Here is a 26,435-nt window from a genome sequence, read left to right as displayed (position 1 = left end):
ACGGAAAGACCTGGAGAACATTATGTTAAGTGAGATTAGCCAAGCAGAGAAAGGGAAGGGACATATGTTTCCTCTAACATATGTTTTGCTCAAGCTAGGGAGTATTAGGGATACCAGAGGGACTCCAGATAATGGAGGGGAAACCTCAGCAAAGCTAGAATGGAAGGATAGAAGAGGAAGAAGGCTGAGGTTGATTAATGGAGGAGCTACATCCAAATATGTGTAAAAGTATAAACGTATGAAAGAGAGAGTAAAATTGGGACTTAATTTATAAAAAAAATGAAAATTACTGCATAAAACAGCTTAAATTCTGAACTTCTAGATAACCTTCTGTTTATTATTTTAACATTTATCACATCCAAACTGGCAGAGGCAAGGAGGGCCAAGGGACCCTAAGACACACACACACACACACACACACACACACACACACACACTCAAAACCTCTCTCTCTCTCTCTCTCTTTCTCTCTTTCTCTCTCCCCGCCCTCATATCCCTCACCTGAAACATCCCTTCACTTTTAAGGTAGCTTAGGGGCACCAGTCCTATTTACCTCTGTGGGATTCTTGATACACCTTTTCATTATCCCAAGTCTAAGTGAGCCAGTGGATGCTTCACAACCAATTCATTGTGTATTTTCTTTTTTAATTATGCAATCTATGAGTTAAACAACACAAAAGAGAGACAACTCCTTTCCGAGCCCATTGTGGAGTGGATGAGGGAGATGGAGGCCCAGGGTCTATTGTGGACTTGGTGAGGGAGAGGGAGGCCCGTGCTGTTAGACGTAGATTTTACAGATCTGCTGGCTCCTCAGTTCGTAGCACTCGGCTCCCTGGCTCCTGAGCAGCTCCTTCTCCTCTGCCATGTCTCCTGCTTTCAGCACTGGGAAGTGAGCAGGGGAGGTGATAAACTCGTAGTGCCGGTCCAGATAGCGCAAGTAGATGAGCATGTGCAGCGCGTAGGCCAGCACCAGCAGCAGGATCAGGGACATGGCCAGGCCGAGGAGGATGGCCGGCGAGGAGGAGGAGGTGCAGTCTCGGGCTTTGGCAAACTGCCCCCCTCTGACGGTGAAGCCTTGGATCTGTCAGGAGAAAGAAAAGAGCTGGCGTGACCTGTGCCTTCTCTCCCAAGATCTACTTCCCATTTGGGCCCGTGATTCTGGGACCTGATTAGCCATATTTAATACATTACCATCATATTTGCATACATGATCTGACAAATATGACTGTCAGCGAAACTTGATTTCAATTCAGGACTGACCTAGAAATTCTGGAGTGTATGGCTGTCATACTTAAGGGGCTCATGAAATTTAAACCTCTTGAAATAAAACCTCTTTTAATCTGATTCTTTAAAAAAAATAGTCTAGTTTGTGCAAAACCGCAATTGCTGTGGTGTCTCTGATATCCAGAGCACACTCTAAACTTTATAATTGTGAGTATAAGTTTCACAAAGACTTCAAGTCTTACTTCCTCTGCCTTTGATTCTACTGACAAGAAATAGAAAGAGTCTTTTAAGGGAGAGGACATCATGATTCCTGATGAGGTAAAACATAAATAAAAATAAAAGCTAACACTTGTAAGGCTTTTTATGTAGCAGACACTGCTTTAACTCATTTTACACTCAAAAGAGCCTGTGAACAAGTTACTATTTTACTAATACTTTATGATGAGAAAATTGAGGCACAGGAAAGTTAAGTAATTCTCCCAGAGTCACACAACAATAACTGCATAAGGGTGTTATTCAAGCTGGGGCAGCATGACTTCAGACTCAGACTCAGTTTATGACTCTGTAGTCCTGAGTAGTCTCTTCTTCCCATCAATATCTCTCCCTCTTATCAGTTAGATAATAATCTGCTCAAATCCACAGGGGTATGTTCCAGGATCCCCCAGTGGATGCCTGAAACTACAGTAGTAAACTCTGGACAGTTGACCCTCCATTTTCATAGGTCCTGCACCTGTGGGTCCAACTAAGGGCAGGTGACAAGTGTGTGTGTGTGTGTGTGTGTGTGTGTGTGTGTGTGTGTGTGTGTGTGTGTGTTGCTGGGGATTGAACTCAGATTTTACCTCCAAGCTACACCTCCAACTCTATTTTTTATTTGGAAACAGAGCCTCGCTAATGTATTGAAGCTGGTCTCAAACTTGTCATCCTCCTGTCTCACTCTTCCAAGTACTGTGATTACAGGCATGTGCCACTATGCTCTGCTCAATGACAGATATTTTTTAAAGATTGTGTCTTTGCCAGGCTCAGTGGCACATGCCTATAATCCCAGTATTTAGGAGACTGAGGCAGAAGGACTGCAGGTTCAAGGACAGCATGAAGTAACTTAGCAAAACCCTATTTAAAAGTAAAACCTAAAATAAGGCTAGATCATAGCTCAGTGGTAGAACACCCCTGGTTCCAATCCCTAGTACCACACACATAAATATTTTTACATTTTTTCTTTTCACTATTCCTTAAATAATATCATATAATGGTTATTTATATAGAACACAATGTATTATAAGTGGTCTAGAGATGATTGTCAGTATAAAGAGGAGGTTATATGCAAGTACCATGGCATTTTATATAAAGGACTTGAGCACACATGGCTTTTGGAATCAGTATAGGGTCTTGGAATCAATCCCCATAGATACCAAGGGTATACATTATATTTTTCCTATATATACATACCTATGATAAAGTTTAACTTATAAATTAGACACAAATAAGAAATTAACAACAATAATAGTAAGAAGAACAATTATAATATATAGTAATAAAAGTTGTTTAAAATTTGTGAATTGTTTATTTCTGGAATTTTCCATTTAAAATTTTCAGACTGTGGTTGACCACAGAATGTGAAACCTTGGATAAGAGTGGACTACTCTACCATATATACTTGTTACCATTTTTGGAAAAGCTATAGACTAGACCCTCTTTGCATCCTGCCCCAAGAATAGAAATAAAAGCCTTCTCATATGTGCAAATAAAGTGGTTTCATTACTTGGAACTAGGAAATGTTCAAATTGTTAACAGGCCCTGGTATTTTAATGCTATTGTCAAAATGAAAGAGATAGGGTCACAAAGCAACAGCTTGAAAACAAGAACTAGCTGGGCATGGTGGTGCCCGCTTGTAATCCCAGCACTTGGGAGGCTGAGACAGGAGGATTGCACAGGTTCGAAGCCAGCCTCAGCTACTTAGTGAGGCTCTCAGCAACTTAGTGAGACCCTGTTTCCAAATAAAGTATAAATTAGGTCTGGGAGTATAGCCTGAAGGTAGAAAAGCCCCTGGGTTCCACCCCAGTACCACAAAAAAATAAAATAAAATATAAAGAAATAAAGAAATAATAAAGAGATAATAATAAAGAAATAATAAAGAAAGAAAGAAAGAAAGAGAGAGAGAGAGAGAAAAAGAAAGAAAGAAAGAAAGAAAGAAAGAAAGAAAGAAAGAAAGAAAGAAAGAAAGAAAGAAAGAAAGAAAACAAGAACTAGCATTGCAGAAGGCTGACCTGGTTACCTGGCTTGCAGAGTAGAACTGTACACAGCATCACCTAATTCAGTCACCTACCTGGTCTAGAAAGGATACATCAAAAAAAATTCTTGCCCATGATTGCTTTACTGAGAATTCATTTTTATGATGTAAGTGGGCATTTTGGCATTTCCCTACATTACAATCACTGTGGCCACTCATCATGACATCGGCTTTGAGGCCTCACTCCTCCTACTTGTCTGTGCGCTAGACTGAATGCGAAATAGCTTCAGAAAGAGACCCTGGGCCTTTCTCTGCCACCCTCAGCCTGCCCCTCTGGTGCAGAACGGTCCTGTCCTCAGACCAGGGCCCGAAGAGTGGAGTTCCTCAATGGCAAGGAAAGACTGAATCTAAGACTGCAACTCCAGGCAGAGAACATCCTCAGTGGATGCTCCTTGCTTCTTCACAGAACCTGGTGGAGGGCAAGTATGTCACATTCTGGACACATTCTGGACAAGGTGAGCCTTGTTTGACCCAGGGTTATGAATACCCTAAAAATTTCCTCAAATAATCCAGCTATCTGGCTTCTGTTCGAATTAGAAGACCCAGTAACCCTTAATCGTGCTTTTACTTCAAAGCACAAAACCAGGTGGAGTTGAATTTAAAAGCTCTTAATGAGGCTGGCTCCACAGACCCTCCTGGCCCCCTCACTGACAGCCTCGAGTCGGCCATATGTGCCACACCACTGTACAGCCGGCCCTCGCATCCGCGGGGCCCACATGGCAATCAAAATATTCTTGAACTGTGGATTGAAGATATTCTGGAAAAAACAATTGTACTGAACATGTACAGACATTTTTCCTGTCATTCTCTAAACAACATAGTATAACAGCTATTTACATTGCATAAGTTATTTAGGTAATCTAGGGATGATCGACAGTATATATGAAAAGCAATACACAGATTATATGCGAATATTGTGCCATTTATATAAGGGACTTGCACATCCATGAATTTTGGTATCCATGGCAGGAAGGGGCCAGCTCTGGAAACACTCCTCTGTGGATAGTGAGGGACAATTATACTTTATTGAGCCAGCAAGTCTGCATATGTGGAAAGCAGCCTTTTGACCACATAACACAACCACCATCACCACACTCCCTGCCCTGGCCAGAACTTGCACTCTGTCGTCTGTTACAGGTGCTGCCACAAGGCTCATCCATAACACACAATGCTGTGTTTACTTTAAGGGTGCTGTTGAGAATGCACATGTTGCACAATACTGGGAAGAATGACTCCTCACAAGCAAACTTTAGTCAAACAGTGGTCTTAGGAACCACTGAACATGCAACTCTTTCTTGTACTGGCTGCTCCAACACTTCTCAGATAAATTACCATACCACATCCACTCAGGGCAGATAGAGGTCCCCATGATTTTAAGAACCAACCCCACTGGTGGCTTCTAACTGATCTTTTCTTCCTTTACCCCCATGTCTTTGCCCATTTTTTGTTTGAGTTTTTTATTTAAAAAAATATACCTAACATAAAATTTACCATCTGAACCATTTTTTGGTGTACAATTCAGTGGTACTGAATACATTCATATTGCTGTGCAGCCATAATTCCCACCCAACCCCATAACTCTTTCCAGCTTGCAAAACTGAAATTAGGTACCTTTTAGAATTCCCCATTATTTTTGCCATGGTAACTACCATTCTACTTTCTGACACCTGGAATGACTAAGTACCTTACATAAATGGAATCATATAATATCTGTCTTTTTGTGTCTGCTTTGTTACACTCAATGTCTTTAAGGTCCGTTCATACTGTAGTGTGTATACAAATTGTGTTCCTTTTTAAGGCTAGATAAGATTCCACATACTAGATTCTGTTATCCATTCATCTACTGATAGACTTTTGGGTTGTTCCACCTTTGGCTTTTGTAACTAATACTAAAATGAATATGGCTGCTCAGTTATCTATTCAATTCCCTGCTTTCCATTTTTGGTTATTTACCCAGAAGTGTAATCCTAGATCCCTTGTTAACTCTATGCTTAATTCTGAGAAACCACTCTCCAGTTTTCCACGCATTTGCACTGTTTTACATTCTCACCAGCAGTGCACGTGGGCTCCAATTTCTCCACATCCTTACCAATATTTGTTACTTTCTGTTTGCTTGCTCTTGCTGTTAATAATAGCCATCCTAATTTGCACGAAGTGGTTTGCCTATTTTTAAGTTATTTTTCTTGTAATAGTTCTATATGTCAATTAAGCTGTTTCTGGAACAAGGTAGAAGTATCAATCAATGCTCCTGTTTTAATTAGGTGAGGTTATGTGTGAATCATTTCTTGTTTTTATTATTACCTCCTCGCTGCCCTTTTTTCCTGTGCTGTGTGTGTGAGAGAGAGTTGAACCCAGTGGCCTTCTACCTCCCAGCTATGCTTCCAGCCCTTGGTGTGTGTGTGTGTCTGTGTGTGTGTGTGTGTGTGTGTGTGTGTGTGTGTGTGTGTGTGGTACTGGGGATTGAACCCAGGGGCAGTCTAACTCTGAGCTACACCCCCATCCCTATTTTTTATTCTTTATTTTGAAACAGGGTCTCACTAAGTTGCGGAGGACCTAAGTAGCTGAGGCTGGCTGAGAACTGGGATCCTCCTGTCTCAGCCTCCCAAGTACTGGGATTACAGGCATGTACCACCATGTTCGCATTATGTATATATGCGCATATATATATATATATATATGCTTTCTTTGATCCCAACTGCCTTTACAACTTAGGGGTGATACCACTTTGAAAAACCATGTAAGTAAGCCAGGCATGGTGGCGCATGCTTGTAACCCCAGCATTCGAGAGGCTGAGACCGGAGGATCGCAGTTCACGGACAGCCTCAGCTATTCAGTGAGGCCCTCTGCAACTCAGTGAGACCTGGTTTCAAAATAAAGAATAAAAAATAGGCCACAGGGTGTAGCTTGGAGGTCAAATGCCCCTGGGTTCCAACTCCAAACTCACAAAAAAAAAAAAAAGAAAAAAAAGAAAAAAAAAAGAAAAGAAAAAAAAAGAAAGAAAAACCATGTAAGTATCAGAGCTTCAGTCACCTCATTTATGCAATGGATAATAACAGATACCCTGAAGGATAGGTATATTTCAACAATAAAATATGTAGAATTAATAATAACAGTTATTTAATAGTAACAATATATATAATAATAAATAAAGACAATTATTTAATAAAGAATAAGAGTTCAACACACAAAGGAAACTCATAAGTAGTATTGTTAATTCATGCCTGACATGGTTCTGGGTATTTCACACATATTAGGTCATGTATTTTTTTTTAGGGGAATATAAGAAGTTTATTTAGGAGTAGGGGTAAAGTTTAAGAGAAGGCCATGATAAAGGGGCACATTCCAGAGAAAGAGTCTGCAACAGTCCGTTTCCGAAGTGGAAAATGTCTGTGAGTTTTCCAGCTAGTGGGATTTATTCAGTCTGGAAACATTCCTCCTCATGTGTGTGCATTTAGGGGAGGAGACTAACTCATTTCACAACGTAGTTTAGTGCACCTTTGCTCTTTCCACCATTTTGGAAACTTTCCTCCGAGTGCCGAAGTCATGAAAAGAGGTCAGAATCGTTGGGCATGATGGCACATGTTTGTAATCCCAGCCTTCAGGAGGCGGAGACCAGAGAATTGTGGTTCACAGACAGCCCCGGATACTTAGGGAGGCCCTTTGCAACTCAGTGAGACCCTGTTTCAAAAAATAAAAAGACAAAAAAAAAAAAAAAAAAAAAAAAAAAAAAGGACCGGGAGTGTAGCTAGGAGGTAGAATGCCCCTGGGTTCCATCCCCAGTACCATAAAAAAAAAAAAAAAAAAAAAAAAGACAGCTGGGCTTGTAATCCCAGCATTCCAGAGACAGGAGGATCCAGGCTCGCGGCCAGCTTCAGATACTTAGTGAGGTCCTTTGCAACTCGGTGAGACCCTGTTTCAAAATAAAGAATAGAAAATAGGGCTGATGATGTAGCTCAGAGGTAGAATGCCCCTGAGTTCCATCCCCAGTACCATAAAAAAAAAAAAGAAGTCAAAAACTGAGGGTGGTTAAGAAACTTACCCAGGTAGCTAAGTATTATTTTAAGTCAGATCTGTCTGACTCAATGATGCAAGCTCCTTTCTTTCCCCAGCCGCTTCATCACCACTACACCTCTCCAAGCCTAGGTGGGGGGAGGGGGTAAATATGTATGCATATCTATGCACCTATATGGAAAAGGTTGGAAAGTGCCCTTAAAAGGGATGTGCAGGGGCCTGCCTGCTATTTCAGTGAGTTAGAACAGTAAGCTACACTTTTCTCACAGGTAAACAAGATAGAGGCACTCAACAGAATGCCTCTCAAACTGAGATGGTTCTGGTGGTGAAAAGGGACTTCTCACACTCTCATGCCTTCCCCAAATACTCTCAAGGTCTTTGGGATATTTTTGACTCCCTGGCGGATGGGGCCATTCCTATTTTAACTGCCAACACTGTCACTGACACTAAAGATGTACTTCTTATCTGCTCTGATAGTATCACTGCTCAGCTCTAGGAAAGAAAGAAATGAGTTGTCCCACAATGCCTCTCCCCAGAAGGATCTCTCAGTCCCAGAAGTACCAGTCGCTGGGCTTCAAACCATAGCTCCACAGAGCTCAGGTTGCTGGCTTTCCTCACTGATAATTATTAGTGACTGGATAGACCTGGAAGTAAAAGCAACCCCTTGGTAGGGACCTGGAGGCCACGGGAAGAGGAAATACTCTATCCATTTTGTAACTTAGAAGATTAAAAACAATGACAACATTATTTTAAAGGTGTGAACTCCTCTTTTCCTTAAACATCTTTTGCTTTAAATGTTTTCAAACACTGAGTTTCTTTAACATCAAATACTCAGGTGTACTGAGCAAATGTGTGAGTTTATTACCTGGAAATCAACAAAAGTGACCTCCCACAGGCTTGAGATGTCATCGGGGTCGCTGGGCAACAGGAGGGCATCATGTTGCTGAAGGCTGCTGACTCGTTGGCAATGATAGGAATGACTGGACGGAGCATATATGCCAGTTGCATTAAAAGTTGCTTTGATTGAACTGTTGGAAATAATCTCAACTCGGTGCAAACTAAACCAACTCTGGCTGGACAACTTGTTGTGATTGACAAGGATGAATCTGAAAATGATTATACATCAATATTACCCCAAAGTGCTTTCACTGCATTTACGGGCCTAGGACATAGTCTGTGAACAGTACAATGGTGCCCTCTTTTGTCAGGTGGTGGAACTGATGTGGGAAGAAGCTTTGGTTCCAAACCAGAACCTCCTCTAAGTGGGTGAGAAAGAAAAGAAATAACAGGTCAGTCCAAAGTGAGCAATATGAATTCTTATGACAGAACATAGAAAACTTTATTTTCTTTTGTAAGAATCAATTATTGATTATGTATTTAGTGTTGCAAGAAATTTAAGAACTTAAATGGACATCAATTTAACACAGAATTAAATTGTGGTTTAACAAAACAGTAATACCTCTCTTACTATGTATCAGTCACCCTTGCATATTTAATTTAATCTTTTCTGCAGCACTATGAGATAGTATCATTATAAGAAGTTTAGGACTCAGGGGGATTAACTAACTTGTAAAAACTCACTAAGAGTACGTATTGGAGCTGGACTTCAAATCTAATCTCACACCAAACCCTTTACCCGTAGTCATTCTGGGATGGCATATTCTCCAGCCATGAAAAAGTTATAATGTGCATGTCATGATTATTTTCTTTTTATTAAAAAATGGTGATTGCATAGAAATGAAGTCTGAAAGAATAGGAATCAAAACATTAGTGATTACAAATGGTTCTCAAATTATTAGTTACTTCATTTTCTTTTATTTCATAGCCATTCTTTTCTGACTTTTCTACTTGTAGTGCTTTTCTGTGTTTACTTTGGCTCTCTTCAGAAGCAGAGCCTGAGACATAGATGTGAATGTAAGAAGTATTTAGGAGAAATTAGTCATTTAAAACATGTAGATGGATTAATTCCCCAGGTCCAAGAAAGAAAAACACAAACAAAAATTGTAGTTGGAGAAAGGAGGAATTATAGAAGAAGGGAAGACAACTAAAAGGGCACACACATTATTAGGCAAGTTTCTACTGTGGACAAGAAGGGCTTAGTGCTCATGGAAAGCCTGGGAGCCAGGAGGAAAGGCCTCTGAGTTCCTTCACCCAGGAGAGGAAGGCTGAGGTACTTAAAGTACTTGTGTACATCCTGGACTTGGGGTGGGAGGCAGTAGAGCCCTTTGGCCAAAAAATGCTTTTTGGCAGAAACTGAAGATTGAAAGTTGAGCAGGTGAAATTTAGTGTTTCAAATGAAGAGGCACAAACAAATATAGACAGAATAATGACAGTACCTGTTATATACCATTATCATAAATAATAATATTAATAAGGCTATTTTCCACTTGGAAAAAGTGCTATTACAGATCAAAAATATTCCCCATTTCTCTTGTGTGTCTTTGATTCTCTTTGTAATTAATGCATTGTAATCATGCATCATGATGAGGTCCAGGGTGATAGAGGCATACATGTACACAGTACTGTAGAGCCCTCCCCCATGTCCCACCCCATCCTTCTCCCTCCCCACCTTCCCATGCACAACATTGTGACTGGCACTGACAAATATGTGTATGTACATCATGACCACTGAGGTGTTTCCCTCTTCAAGTCTTCCTCCCAACTTCCGACTCCTTCATTTAGGTCCCCTCCCTCACTCCACTAAGGTTTCTTCTCCTTTGTCTGGAGTCCATCCTATGTCCCAGTTTATCCCTAGCCTCCACATAGGAGGGGAAACATCTGACCTTTCACTTTTGTTACTGATTAATCTCACTTAGCTTAATATTCTCCGATTCCATCCATTTCCTGCAACTGACATGATTTTTTTTATGGCTGAGTAGAATTCCATTGTGTGTATATCCCATAATTTTGTAATCCATTCATCTGTTGATGGACATCTCAGCTGATTCCATACTTTGGCAACTGTGAATTGTGCTGCTATAGATATGCATATGTTACTACGGTAATCTGTTTTTAATTCTTTGGGTCATACTTAGGAGTAGTATAGCTGAGTCCTATGGCAGGTTCATTTCCTTCTGAGGATTCTCCACACTGTTTTCCAAAGTGGTTGCACTAATTTTCAATCCCACCAACAATATATCAGAATTTCTACTTCTTCACATCCTTGCCAGCATTTATTATTGTGTTTTTTAATAACTGACATTTTAGTTGGAATTGGGTGAAATATTGGGGTCATTTGGGCTTGCATTCCTTTAATTCCTAATGATGTTGAACATTTTCTCTTATGTTTATTGGCCATTTGTATTTTTTTCTTTTGTGAAGTGTCTATTTAGTTCACTTGCCCATTTTCACAATAACCTCAAAAACAGTAGAATACTTAGGAATAAATCTAATCAAGGAAGTAAAAGACCTCTACAATGAAAACTATAAAACATTTTTAAAATAAAGTTGAATATCTTAGAAGAAAAAAGGATGTACCATACTCTTGGATAGGAATAATAAAAATCATCAAAATGGCCATCCTACCAAAGATTATTTGAAATCTTATTTAATGAAATATCTATTAAAATGCTGTGGTCATTCTTCACAGATATAGAAACATCAGTTGTTAAAGTCATATGGAACAACCAAAGACCCAGAATAGCCAAAAATATTTCTTAGCAATAAGAACCATGCAGAAGGCATCACAATACCTGACTTCAAACTATGCTACTGAGCCATAATAATAAAAAGAACCTGGTATTGGCACAAGAGCAGACACATAGACTAATGGAACAGAAGATTCCAAAACAAATCCATACACTTATAGCCAATTGATTTTTTACAAAGTTGCCCAAAACATAAGCTGGACAAAAGATAGCCTCTTCAACAAGTAGTGTTGGAAAACTGGTTATGGATATGTAGAAAATGGAAATAAATCCCACCTTCTCATCCTGGACAAGAATCAACTCAAAATGGATCAATGACCCAAAAATTAGTTTGCAGTTACTTAAAGAGGGCCTAGGACCAATACTCTAACATATAGGCACAAGTAAAAACTTCCTCATCAAGACCCCAATGCACAATAAATTAAAACTAGGATTAATACATGGAATTGCATTAAACTGAAGAGCTTCTAAGCAGCAAAGTAAACTATCAAGAATCTGAAGACTGAGCTAACATAATGGGAGGTCTTTGCCAGCTACTCCTCCAATAGAAGACTAATACCTAGAATATACAACGAACTCAAGAAACTCACCACCAAAGGAAAAAAAATCCCTATTTCTATATCAGATATATAGGGTGCTGGTTACTTATTGAGATTCTATTTTTATAAAGTTGCTCTGAGAGATGATTATATATGTTTTTTAAATAATGATCACTGAAACACTAGTGTCCTTTGACATGTAGGCAAGTATTCTGTGGAAGAAAGCTTTCCAAGGTTAAGCACAGGAAAAGTAGGCTTATAACAGTTACAAAGTACAATGGGATTCCTTAAAATCAGTTTTCTCAGAAACTTGAATACACAAATTCACATTATAAATTTCTTTTTTGGGGGGGTTGGTACTGGGGTTCCTGGAAGCCCTTCTACCTCCAGGCTACACTCCCAGATCTATTTTTTTTTTATATTTTTTATTTGGAAACAGGGTCTTTTAAGCCAGCACGGCTGGCTTCGAACCTGTACAATCCTCCTGTCTCTGCCTCCCAAGCGCGGGGATTACAAGCATGTGCCACCACATCCGGCTCACTCTATAAATTTCTAAGAGTAGTTATTCCTAAACAGGTTGACTAGGTTGATTATATAACCCTTATTCTATGCAATATTATATATACATATATTCACAAAGCAAAACTGTTACATAGAGCACAGGTTAGGAAAGAATGTCCCAGCATATCCTTCTGGTTTTCCAGTAATCTTGAAGACATGCTGCTTATCCCCACTAAAAGGTTCATCCTATAGGAAGGAAAGCTCTACATTTTTATAAGAAGAAAATATAATGCCTTCAAATTTCTCCCCATCCTCTGAAAGCAGTCCCAAATAATTAGGTAAGCTTTTATTGACAGATACAGCCTTCTGTACTGAATTTCAGAAAAATGTAGGCCTGTATTGATTACCTGTAGGGAAATTCAGATAACAGAGTCACTTATTGTAGTTAAATAAGTGTGGTTCATTATAAGAGCTATAAAGATTAACTTTAAGAAAGAACCTCAACCCTTGGAACTTTATTTCATCTTTTATTCTTTGTTCAGATGAAAAAGATGTCACATTCTCAGGTTCTTAGGGGTTTTTCTTTTTTTTTTTTTTTCACCTGGTATTACTGAGGATTGAAAGAAGGGGTGTTCTACTACCAAGCTATATCCCACCCCTTTTTATTTTTTATTTTGAAACAGGTTCTTGCTAAGTTATCGCATGCTGGCCTCGAACTTGCAATCCTGTCTTGGCCTCACAAGTACTGGGATTACAGGCATGTATCACTATATCCAGCTACATTCATGTGCTTTTAAATCCCCCATTGAAGAGTAGAGAAACATAGGTGCTTTGGAAGGAACTACAGAAAGCATGACTATAGAATCCCTTCACATATGGCCACTGACTTTGCAGTTTGATATGGCACTTGAAGAGTCAGTGTTTGGCACATACCAAGTCCTTGAAACTCACATGTGGAATGAGTAAATTAAATAGAGCTCATCTGAAGTGCTGAAACTACAATATTCTACGTGGCATCCTACCTACCTTATGTCAAGACCTTTGGAATTTTCAGTATCACCAAACTTCAGAGACAACCTAAAAAAGAGAAACAATACATACCATCAAAATAGGAATAATCTAGCCAGGCGTGGTGGTGCACACTTATAATCCCAGTACTCGGTAGTCTGAGACAGGAGGATCACAGGTTCACAGCCAGCCTCAGCTACTTAGTGAGGTCCTCTGCAACTTAGTGAGACCCTGTTTCATAAGTAAAGAGTAAAATGATAGGGCTGGGGTTGAGCTCAGAGGTAGGATGCCCCTGTGCTCAATCCCCAGTACCACAAAAAATAAAAATAAAAAATAGGAATGATCTTCACACTACACTCAATAATTGCCTCAGAATGAATCATAGGCCTAAATATAACACCTAAAACTATAAGATCATAGAAGAATATTTATACAATCTTGGGGTAGCAATGGTTTCTTGTACAATATACAAAATGAGATAGACAAGCAGGAGAAAACATTCCCAACATGTATACACAAAGGACTATATCCAGAATATAATAAACTTGCTAACTCAATAAGAAGATATCTCAAAGTAATAAAAAGACTTTAACAGATACTTTATAAAGAAATATACACAAATAGCCAATAAGTACATAAAAAATGTTCAGTATCATTAATATTAAGAAAAGATAAAAACAAAATTACAATAAGAAACCATAGTAAAGAGAACAGAATAATTAAAACTTTTTTAAATGGACTTCTTGGTTTTTAATACCTATATTTATTCTCACTTTCCTGAAAGTAAACATAAGATTTCCTGGAAGAGAGACAGATTATTACTTACTCATAGGAATAACAACATTAGTTTCATTTTCAACCCAATTTTTCCCTAAGGGAAAAAGTGATGAGAAACAAATATCCTGCACATATTAAGATTTGTAATAGAGATAAAGAAAACCAAAATTATGAATCTGGAAGCCCATACAGAAGAGACTCAGTGGTTCCCTCCTTGCCTCCTGAGAGGGAGAGAAAGACTTGCTCCCTTGATGTCAATAAATTCTCCTTGGGAAGAGAAGAGGGAAGATGCTGGGTACTTGCCCCAGAATGTAAGAAAAAGAATTTAATTAGCTTTGGGTGAGGAGTAAGTAGCTCACCATAAAGGAGACAGATGGCCAGTGCATAAATAACTGTCCCCAACAGATAGATAAATCATGCCTCTTGGAGTTTTCAACCCCTACAATATCTCTATGGTCCTGAGTTTGATAATCTATTGACATATAAACACATTACTCTGAAGAGATAAATCTCTTAGTAACTCCAAGCATTAGCTTTTAACCCAGGCCTCAGTGAAATTTGTTCAGAAATTACTAAATATGTGGAAACATAATGAAAATGTATGCAGCCTCACACTGACCATACAAGAAACTGATGAGGACATAAAGCAACTGGAACTCTCACATAATGCTTGTGGAAAGGTAAAATGGTACAATCGCTTTAAAAAACATGTTAGTAGTTTCTTAAGAAGTTAAACATATCAAATGATTTCGTCTTTCTACTCCTAGATAAAATGATACCTAAGAGATGGGAAAATATATGTTGCTACAAAGACTGGTACATGAATATTCATAGCAACTTTGTCAAGTTATGTAAACACTGGAGGGAAAGCAAATTTCTATCAGCTGAATGGATATATAAGTTGTGATACATCCATACATTGGAATACTACTCAGCAACAGAAAGGCACACCGATTTGATTGATACATACCACAACATAGGTTATCCAAATCATTATGCCAAAAAAGGAAACCAAACTAAAAAAGAGTGCAGACCATGTGATTATATAAACCTCTCAAAAATGCAAACTAAGCTCTCATGATAGCAGATCAGCAGTTTTCCAGAGAGGTGGGGGTGGACAGAGATGAACTAATTACAAAGGAGAAACTAGGAAACTTTGAGGCATGATGGAAATTTTGTTATCTTGATTTTTTTTATTTGTTATCTTGATTGTGGTGTTGGTCTATTGGTATAGATATATAAACTAATCAAATGGTACACTTTAAATATGTATAGTTTATTGTATTTCATGTTTTAATAAGGTATAAAAATAAAAATAAGAAGCTATATAAATAATTATAACAGAAAAATGTGACAAATTTAAATATACAAAGGACGCTGCTACTATGTCATTATAGCATCTATAAGTTATAAGACTTCAAAATGCACTGTAGGACAAAAAGGTCATTATTTTTATAATAATTTATCAAGAAATATAAATATCAGTGATTGGGCTAAAATTTATCTTAATCCTATTTATGGGCACTGTGGAGATACTCATAAAATAAGCCATTTAAGTAGAAATGATAGTATTCTAATTTCCTAACATTATAACCATAGATACCTTAGATGTACTCATTTACAAATACTTTAAAATATTTCTCAGTAAAGCAAATCTTCAAGAGACCCTTTCCCTAAGAGTATTTTATAGTCTGATACAAATTACTGAAAACAAAGAAATAAAATGCACTTCTTGAATAGTATTTTTCAAATGTTACTAGTTATTTATTCTTATAAAAATTTCTGTTATTCTTCCAAGAAACCAGATTGTCTTAGTTACCCATAAACTAGCTCTCAGCTAATGAACTTAAGCTCAGAGCAGAGCCATCCAAACCCACCTAATCTCTGTCCCCGTCTCTTGAGGGAGTAGCCTGATGGCTTCCAAAAGCTTTTCTCCAGCAGTCTGGGTTTCAGAGGAAACTCATTAATATGCTGTGCTTTGGGGTAACAAACATGAAGCCTTATTTCAACAAAACAAATTCAACATTTATTTAGTGAGGATCATTTAAGTGCAAACCACTGTACCATCAACTGGGAGCACAGAGGAGATACACAACCCAGAGCAAGAGTTGGGAAAAAAGAGATTTTTTTTTTTACTTCTTCAAGTGCCCTACTCTTGCAGATTCTGAATTCTTCATACTATAATTGTCTTAATTCAAAATATACACAGATGCTGGGATTGTGTTCTATTTGTAGGGCTTTCACTATTTAAAAAGACTTCCGTAGCAAATCTGTCTGCCAAATTTGCCTCTCCCTGAACATTTTGTTTCTAAGGGGTAAAACATGGCCATCTTTTTTTAAAGCCACGCTTTTGACCTTACATGGCTATGTCTTTGCTTGGGTTTGTTTGAGCAACTCCTATTCTGATCCTTTCCAACCTAGATTTCCTCACCAGCACAGTGGAGGCAGCTCACTCATCTATGCAATTCATGGGAATCAGCCACAGTGAGCCTTAGCTGCTGCTGCTTGGCCACCTCACCTTCTGGGAAGCCTCCTTCACCCTCTTGGGTGGGCATCCAGGGGACTCACACCTCTGGCTCTCACCAGAAGAGAATGCTAGGGTGCTAAACAAAAAGACAAAATATCAGGTCCTGCCCAATTATCAATTTAAGTACCATGAACACCAAAGCTTAGGAGGCCTCTCCACCAGATAATCAGACACAATCTCATTCTAGTATATTTGTCACTGTTTGTTAGGAAAGAAGAAAATATTGCTCATTGGAATAGCATTTGATGAGTCCTCAAAGTGTTTATGAATATATTTCCTCATTTCATTTTTATAACCCTGTGAGACAGGGCCAGGAGGAAAGAACTAAAATGCCATTAAACACACACACACACACACACACACACACACACACACACACACACCCCTCCATAAACATCCAAACTGTGAGACTGCAGCAAGCTTTCTAACCATTGAGCCTTGACTTCCTCACCTGGAACAGGAATGATGAGCATTATTGTGAGGCATAAGAGATATGAGTGAGGCCTGTGAAGACCTCACACGGTGCCCATGGATATGCAAGGACTGTTAGCTACAGGGAAAGATGCCATCATCTCCATCCGACAGATGATGATCCTACAGGTTCTGTTTGCAAAGTCACAAAGCTTGCTGGCAGACCTGAGCTTACAAGTCAAGTTTTCATCCTTTCCATCTGTAGCTTCCCAGCAATTAGTCACTAAGGTCTCCAAATCCCTATAAAAAAAAAAGCTGTGGTACCCTGTTTTACCCATAAATTCCCTAGAGTCAGGATAAATGCAATCAAGGGTGGCTGTCAGCCATGGGCAGACAGGATTACCCCCAGGCAATCAGCCTTTTTACACACAACTGACCGCAAATAAAGAGCCCTGCAGGGAATTAATTAGATCCTGAGAAAAGAGTCCTGAGCTCTCCAAGTGTTGGCATCTCTTTGATAGTCTATGATTGTCATGCTATAACAGGATAAACAAATCTGGGAGGATTTCAGATGCTTACACTTACAATTCCCTAAATCCCTATTACAAGATAGTCATTCTAAATTGCAAGATACAAAGACTCATAATATGACTTTTAAGTGTATTTTAATATAATCCATTTTTTCCTATCATCAAGATTTTTTGGTGAGAAATAAAATTAAGAAATAAGCTGAGACAGGAGGATCGCGGTTCGCAGACAGCATCGGCTACTTAGGCCTTCTACAACTCATTGAGACCCTATTTTAAATAAAGAATAAAAAATAGGGCTGGGGGTTTAGCTCGAAGGTAGAATGCCCCTGGGTTCCACCCCTAGTACCACAAAAAAATAAAAATAAAAATGAAAAGGTGTTTTCACCCAGGCCATACCTGTAATCCTAGTACTTGGTAGTCTAAGACAAGAAGGTAGCATGTTCAAGGCCAGCCTCAGCAACTTAGCAAGACCCACAGCAATTTAATAAGACTATTTCCAAAGATTTTTTAAAATATATTTTTAAATAGGGTCAGGGGGTGTGGCTCAGAGGTAGTAGAATGCTCTGGGTTCAATTCTTAGTTCCGTAAACAACCAGAAAGAGTGTTTTCAGCCAAAGTATATAAAGCATTAAAAGAATACATGCATGTGCTTGGATGACTGAAAAACAGAGAACGGCATTGGATATCTGTTTAATCTCTTATCACAAACCAAACTAATTATTTTAATCATGCTCAAATGTCCCAAATTCTCTGAAATTTGATCATACAAAGGTACCCTTGCACATATGCAAACAGACAGCTTCACAATTTCAGAAACCTCACCTAGAGTCAGTCTTTTGCCCTGGCTAAAGTAAGGCTCCTGTTTCACCCACAAGGAACATGTAATGATTCTTCTGTGGCAGATAATTTCTTCCACGGTGGGACAAAACACCTAACATTTGGAGATGATACCAAGCCTTAATCCTTTTTCTCCCAGAATGGGTTTGGGAACTCTCATTTTCAAAAACTTCCCTTTCCGTAAGTTATTATGACAGCTAGCTAAAGGGTTAAGAAGAAAATTGGCAGTGAAAAATAACAAAAATTTAAGTTAACTTCTAACTTATTCTTTCATTTAAGCATTAAGTGCTTCTTCAAAGATGACTGTCAGGGTTATATTCAAAGGAGTCTACTGTTCTTTCCTGAAATTACTGGATCCTCACAGTAACAGATTGCAATAACCCAAGAACTTCCTCAAACGGAGATCAACTTACGTGGCACTTTCTTCACTACAATTTGAGTTGCTAGTGTCCACTGTTGCCTTTTGACCAAATGCTTCATCTGTAATGTCCAGCCAGGTCTGGTTCATAAATTTAATTGTTATTCTTTTGGCCCAGAAGAGAATGCAGGAAATTCCATTGATGGAGACATTCACAGGGTTATGATGGCTGAATGCATTCAAGTGTTCTTTTCCTAAATGCCCTCCTTTGCTTGGATTGTAGTTGGGAGCCTAATTACAAGATAAAAGGAAACTTAAGAGATGAGTTTGTGTTCATGATACAAAGGCTTCCTACAAGTTAAAGGGTTAGTTCACATCCTGTACTAATGGGTACATGCCATTGTATATTATTAAAATCCATAAAACATAAATTCAAAGAGTGAGCCAATTATTCCAATGCAATACAGATAAAATAAAAATTATCTGAGAAAGAGCAGCAACCGAAGTTCACTGGTAATCAAAGATAAACTGACTACTGTAATGATTCTGTCTGGAAAGCAATAAAGTGAAACTAAATATTGTAATAAAAGCATAAGAGAGCAAGTAAAATTAAGTACTTCGCGTTTTTCTCAATTACAAGAATGCCATAATACAACCCTACCCAAAGTTCAAGCAAAAAATGTTAACTATTAATAGAATTATTATTTATATTTTACAGTAACTCTGACATAATTGAAGAATGTTTTAACTTTTTTTTTTTTTTTTTGAAACAGGGTCTCTTAAGCCAGCGCGGCAGCTGGCTTCGAACCTGCACGATCCTCCTGTCTCTGCCTCCCAAGCGCAGGGATTACAAGCGTGCGCCACCACGCCCAGCAAAGAAGAATGTTTAACTTTTTTTAAAGATAGATTACAATATAAATTGCTGACATATCTATACCTGTGTAGTTGGTATTGTTGTGAAATTCTGGATTGGTTTCATATCTCCATTATTCTGTTGATCTGTTAAATAAAAAATGATGTGAGTACCAAGGCTAAATGTCATCAGTTTATTGATGTAGTTAAGTGGCAATGATGTAATAACCACTGTGAGATTAGGTACTAATAGATTAGGCTTGAGCCTCTTTTGTCTCGGAATTTAGAATGCACCAGTTTACAGGATTTTCACATGAGGGACTCCCTGTATAAACAACCACCACTGGCCAGGAAAGTCTATCGGAAAAAAAGCCTCCTTTACTACCCATTCCCCAAGGAATTTTAAGGGCAATTACAAGTCTTACCACTCTTTTTAACCACTTCTTTATTTGAAGATGCTTGAGAACTGAAATTGGGGGGGAAAAAAACAAAATTAAAAATGGCAAACAAGTGTCTACAATTCAGATTTTACATGAAGTTTTAAGAAGTATATTTAAGTTTATTATGGCTCAGAGTAGAGAAGCAAAATCTTAAGCCTACTGAAACTGCTCATTTTTTTGTGGTGAATTTCTGATTTAAAAAGTAACGCGTTTTCAAAGAAATACCAAAAACTTTAAAAATGAAAATAACTTTAAATTAACCCTTTTCCTTATTCATAAAATATTATTGAGAGCCTACTATATGCTAAGTAGTGTTGCCAGACACCAAAGGTTAACCAATAATAAATAATAACAAAATAATAAAGCAGTAAAGCATAATAATGTGCCGATATTGAAAAACTGCCCTGGTTTAACTTCCAATAAAAATATAAAAGGCAGTTAGAGTCTGAGTGCTGCACAGGCACCCAGGAAGGGAGAAGCCCAGCTTGGCCTGTTACACTCCAACATTCTCCCTCCCCTCCGCCCTTCGTCCTAATATTTACCCACAGTAAGAATGTTGAAGCCTTTAACCTTAGAAATATATAGAAATAACTAAAAGCCCTAAGATCACAGAAACCCTGCCAGGCCCGTTTTGAAACTGTAAAGATAGCAAGGCCTTATGCCTTGCTCTTAGGAGTGACACATAGCTACACTGACTACAGTGCCTCTGTTCCCCTCCTCTTTGTGACCCAGCCTTGGCAGGTGAAATGTAAACTTCTTGGGTTACTTCAAAGCACCCAGAGTTGATGGGCAACCAATACAGCCCAATACAACAGAGCTAAAAACAAGGTAGATCATTGGCCCCTGTACTTAGTAAGTGCACTTTCCAGAGTCAAGAAGACATCACCTGCCTAAGAAATAAGTTGCTAGCCCATTGTCTTGGTAACACTGATAAGAACATACCAGTAAGAAAACTGTATTGAAGGGCTGGGACCAGAGCAGGGCAGAGTTCCATTTTCTGCCTCTCCAGCATGTCTTCCAGGGACACTGCTTTTCTCCTCTTTCTCTGCATTCATTCATCCTCTCTCTCTCTCTCTCTCTCTCTCTCTCTCTCTCTCTCCCTCCCTCCCTCCCTCCCTCCCTCCCTCCCTCCCTCCCTCCCTCTCTCTCTCTCTCTCTCTCTCTCTCTCTCTCTCTCCCTCCCTCCCTCCCTCCCTCTCTCTCTCTCTCTCTCTCTCTCTCTCTCTCTCTCTCTCTCTCCCTCTCTCTCTCTCTTTTCGGTAGTGGAGTTGGGACTCCAGGGGAATTCTACCTCCAAGCTACACCCTCAGCCCTATTTTCTATTCTTTATTTTGAAACAGAGTCTTACTGAGTTGAAAAGGGCCTCACTAAGTAGCTGAGGCTGTCCACAAACTGCAATCCGCCCATCACAGCCTACAAAATGCTAGGATTACAAGCAATGCACCACCATGCCGGGCTCTTCCTCTTCTTTTTCTATTTCCTACTAACTTTGTAATAAAGATTTGTTGAAGTTGCAACTGAGCTGTTTATTAGTTTTAATTTTCTGATTCAACATATCTACTTAAATCAAGAAAAAGAGCCCTCAATGCTATTAAAAACATAACATTGAAATATTTCACTATAGTAAAATTTTATGTTACATTGTATTATTAATGTTAAAGCCCAAGTACACATATACCACATACATATATAATTTATTTGAGGGGGTACTGGGGATGGAACCCAGGGGCATTCTACCTCCGAGCGACACCCCCAGCCCTATTTTTTAAATTTAGTTTGAAACAGGGTCTCACTGAGTTGCAAAGGGCCTAAGTAGCTGAGGCTGTCCGTGAACCCTGATTCTCCTGTCTCAGCCTCCCAAATGCTGGGATTACATGCGTGCGCCACCACACCCAGCTATAGTTTACTTTTTATAAAATTTAAAAACAAACTTTTTGTTAGCATATTGTTTTGGAGTCTACAAAAATCTTAATTAAAAGTATAACACAAATGTTTACTCATGTTATTGTATTTTTCTGATACAATTTTTAATGTCATATGGAATTAACTTCATAAAATTGTACAGTAATACCTTTAACCAAATTCCTTTTTTAAGTATTTAAATTGTGCTATGATTTGGACATGGTTTGAATGTCTTCAGAGTCCATGGGGGTGGGGAGTATAGGGGAGTGAGGTAACCTTTAGGAGCTAGAGTGTAGTGGGAGGTCTTGAGGGCATTGAGGATTTATGATTGTCTTTGTGAGAGTTTTATTAGTTCTTGAGAGAAAGTTGTTATAAAAGGAGCAGGTCTGGCCCTTCCACCTTCTCTGCTTCCAGATTCAAGATGTGATTGCTTGCTCCTGACACACACTCCATCATTACCAGTTGCTGCCACCCACCATGGAGCCCTTATCAAAACTGAGTTAATGCAAACACCATGCCCTGGAACATCCAAAACTGCAAACTAAAGAAACCTCTTTATTTCATAAATAGTCTTTGTCAGGTATTTCATTATAGTAATAAAAAGTTGACTAATACGGGGCATTTTTCATTCGAATTGCCCCCCTGTGCCCCGCTCCGGCACAGAGCTGTAACTATCTCTGTATTTCTATCTTTTTAATAAACTTCTTTAAATCTTCAAAAAAAAAAGTTTACTAATACAAGTTGTTTTCAATTTCCTGGTATTATAAGAATACTGCTTTGAAAGTGATTGTGGGTTGTTCATGCCCATGAGAAATTCTTTAAGATAAATTTCTACAGTAAAATTGTTAAGTTCATATGTGTATGTATATGTATATATGTACATATATGTGTGTTTTATCAAGGATTATTTTAAATATATAAAACTATGAACAATTTTTTTTTTTTTTTTTTGCAATCTGGGGATGAAACCCAGGGGCAGTTGACCTCCGAGCTACACCCCCTGCCCTGTTTTTTTTTTATTCTTTATTTTGAAGCAGGGTCTCACTAAGTTGCAGAGGGCCTCACTAAATAACAGGCTGTCCGTGTACCACAATCCTCCCCGGTCTCAGCCTCCCGAATGCTAGGATTACAAGTGTGTACCACCATGCCTGTCTTAAAATTATTTTTACACTCTGTGCTCTTTTACTCATCATTCTGCTTTATTAATCATCAAGGCACAATTAGTCTTGTTTCAACTAAAAACCTATCTACTACTCCCCTGTGCTATTATTTTGAAGAAAATATCAGAAATTATATCATTTAGATATCTCTCACTAAAAGATAAGGATTTTAAAATAACAGCATGATTACATCTATAAAACAATGATAATTGTTTAACATTAAATATTCTCCGTGTTTAAATCTCCAATTGTGTCATACATTCCTAAAGATTTTAAGAGTTTACTTACTGGACATCTTAAGTGCTTTTAATATAAGTTTTACCTGTAGTATAAAAGAATGTAGGTCAAGCAATTTTTTTTTTTTGAGGTACTAAGAATGGAACCCAGGGGCGATCTACTTCTGAGCTATACCTCCAGCCCTATTTCTTATTCTTTATTTTAAAACAGGGTCTCACTAAGTTGTGGAGAGCCTCACTAAGTAGTTGAGGCTGGCAGCAAATCTTCAATCCTCCTGTCTCTGCCTCCCAAGTACTGGGATTATAAGAATGGGCCAACACACCTTGTTTTAACAATTCTTATGGCCTATATGCATCCCAATCATGAAAATTCAATATTTTAATAATTTGAATATATACTATATGTCTTGATGTGTATGCAAAAGATAACTATAGCTGAAGAGTTACTAAATCTATATCAGAGTAAAGTGTTTTAGAATTAATTACATGCAACCAATTACAAATTAAATGTATTATGCTCTTTGTAATATGCTCTTTATTATCTAATGAGAAATTCTGAAGGTGACAAATTAGAGAAATAATGTCTGCTAGTTGTCCTTAATAAATTCATATGTGCATGTTATTATTCACTCATTTTTATCAATTAACCAAGGTAGACTTTATCTACAATAAACTGTATCCATGCAAGGCATACAAATTCTGAGTTTGGCACAGGTAATACTCATGACATTATTGCTACAATAATCATACAGAATATTTATACCACTCCCCAAGTATTTCTGCAAAGGAGAGATGTTCCTATTACCCTCAGTCCCAGGCAAGTAGCACCTTTCTGTCACATTAGATTAGTTTGCAATTTCCAGAATTATATAGAATCATATAACATATATTACTGAAAGTTTGGCTTTTTCAGTCTTAAATATTATTGCCTGTTCTGGTTCATTTATTGCTAAGAAATATTTTATTGTTGGATATACTATATTTTATTTTTACATGTATCAATGGACATTTAGGTTCTTTCCTGTTTGGAGTTATTACAAATAAAGATTTAAAAACTTGTATGTATAGCAGTTTGTGTGGAAGATATTTCGTTTCCAGTAAGTCTTCTGTGAGTGGGGTCAGTCCTCTAAGCATGAATCAGTCCTTTGAAAAATCCCATCTAGGAACACTAAGAAATTCAATATCCTGAGCCGAACCCTAAATTTTATAATACAAGTTAAAATCTCACTGAATATATGAACAAAAACGAATGCCCAGATAATACTTCTTAGAGAGCTTCATGCTTTCTAATAACACAATAGATTTTAAATTTTTCTTCAATTTAATTTTATTCAAAAATCATATTTTATGATAAAAGGTTACATATTCAATTTTAAATGTCTTAATAAAAAGTGGTGAAATATATCTTACCTAAGTGATGTATCAAGTCAATTAAAAGTACCGAGTTAATAGAGGTATTTAGTAGATGTTTATAGAATGAATGAATGAGCTACATTATCATTCATATGTCTGGCTTGAGGCTCTGTTCTATTCATTAAAAATGTCTATATGTTTACTAATGCAATAATGCTGCTATCTTTCTTTTTAAATAAACTGTAATTCAGATAGGCTTTGCATGCACCCATAAGTCTGAACTAATAAGATTTTCATGGGAAGCCATGTTCTCAACCAAAACAAAACACATGTACATTCTCCTCTCGCTATATAACCTCTGAACTACATACAGCAGGTACTATTTTCATCAGACTCTTCATTGCCATGACCAGGATACCTGACAAGCACATCTTAAAGAAAGAAAGGTTTATGTGAGGGCTCCTGATTTCAGAAGGTCCCGAGGTCAGTCCTTGATCAGCCACTCCCGGACAGGAACCACTTGAAGGCAGAGCTTTGGGCCGTGGTGAAAGAGGAACAGCCTTGCTCAGCTCTTGGTGGCCAAGAAGCAAAATGGGGAAGGGGCAAGGGACAGGGACAGTTCTCCAGGCCATACTCCTAGGGACCACTCATCTAGGGACCCATCTCCAGCCACGCTCTGCCTCTCAACCTAGCTGCTTTATTGACATATGAGCTTTGAGGGACATTTTATATTCAACCCTTGATTATCTGAATCTGACATATTTTTTATGTGATGCTCTCATGTTCCGTTCATTTTCCTGCTGATTACATACTTTTATTCTTCTTTATGGCTGAATAAAACTCATTGTGTATATATGCCACATTTTCTCTAGCCACTCATCAATTAATGGATACATCCACAGGTCCCACAATGAGGCTATTGACAACACATTCCAGTGTTTATTTGTAATAATATTTATCATTTGGTTAATGAGTACCTCTTCACTAGACTTATTCTATGAAGTCAAGGACTGGCGCCTATTTTGGTCACCATGAAAGATCCAGAGCCTAGCATAGTGCCTGGTTATTAGAAAGTAGTATTATTAAAATGTGTTACATACAGGAATGAACTAGCAAATCAATAAATTCTGAAATCAAAGTGGAAGAAAAGATTACACAGGATTTCCTGTTGGTTACAGGATAAATTCAGTTTGAGGAAGGGATGAGGAAAGTTAAGAGTGGTGACTCCCACTCTCTCTAATCTCAGGAACTAGGTATCAAGCTTAAAATGCAATCTCCCTTCCTAGATGCTTAAGTATCTTGGCTAGCCTATAGAGTTTAAAGATATTTTTAGTATTTGATCCGTGACTTGAAAGAACATTCATAAGATAGCAATCAAGAGATATCTGAGCTTCATCTTGGATTAACATGCTATATTATTATCATTGACGTATGTGATTTCTAAGATCTAGTTTCTGAAGTGTAGATTATTTAAATCCATTAACCTTGCCTTGAACACATAAATGGGGTTTTTATTTATTCTTGGGTGAACATTTTTCAGTGTAATATGCAAATCAGATGCTTCTGTATAAACTTGGTAGGAAAACATTAATAAGCTTTAACCATCTAAAGAAAAACAACTCATTTACTAGCTAACAGGAAACCTGAAGGAAAGCCAATTCATTTGGAAACAAGAGGAGAAATACATCGTAAATGCCCACACTGACAGCTTTTATCCGCTGCTGACTTGAGGGTTCTTTTGAGACGAGCTTTGCCAGCCCATCCTCTGGCTGCTGTGCTTTGTGTACACACTCAGGTCCCTGGTGCATGTGTTGAGATGGCTCGTAATGAGTCAT

General features: G+C 38.1%; 1 protein-coding gene across 1 annotated transcript; it reads right to left on the bottom strand.

The window, feature by feature from the left end:
- Positions 1 to 778: 778 nt before the first annotated feature.
- LOC308270587 (V-type proton ATPase subunit S1-like protein) lies at positions 779 to 26,435 on the bottom strand (the record flags this gene model as incomplete). Its single annotated transcript, XM_080706556.1, has 5 exons — positions 779 to 1,081; positions 8,388 to 8,628; positions 13,236 to 13,286; positions 18,713 to 18,948; positions 26,286 to 26,435. 5 exons carry the CDS (start codon positions 26,433 to 26,435, stop codon positions 779 to 781), a joined length of 981 nt encoding a protein of 326 aa, XP_080562682.1.

Source organism: Muscardinus avellanarius, assembly GCF_963383645.1.
Source record: "Muscardinus avellanarius genome assembly, chromosome: 1".
NCBI lineage: Eukaryota > Metazoa > Chordata > Mammalia > Rodentia > Gliridae > Muscardinus > Muscardinus avellanarius.
Note: the sequence above shows the minus strand (reverse complement) of the source record. Positions and strands in the feature narration are given on the sequence as shown.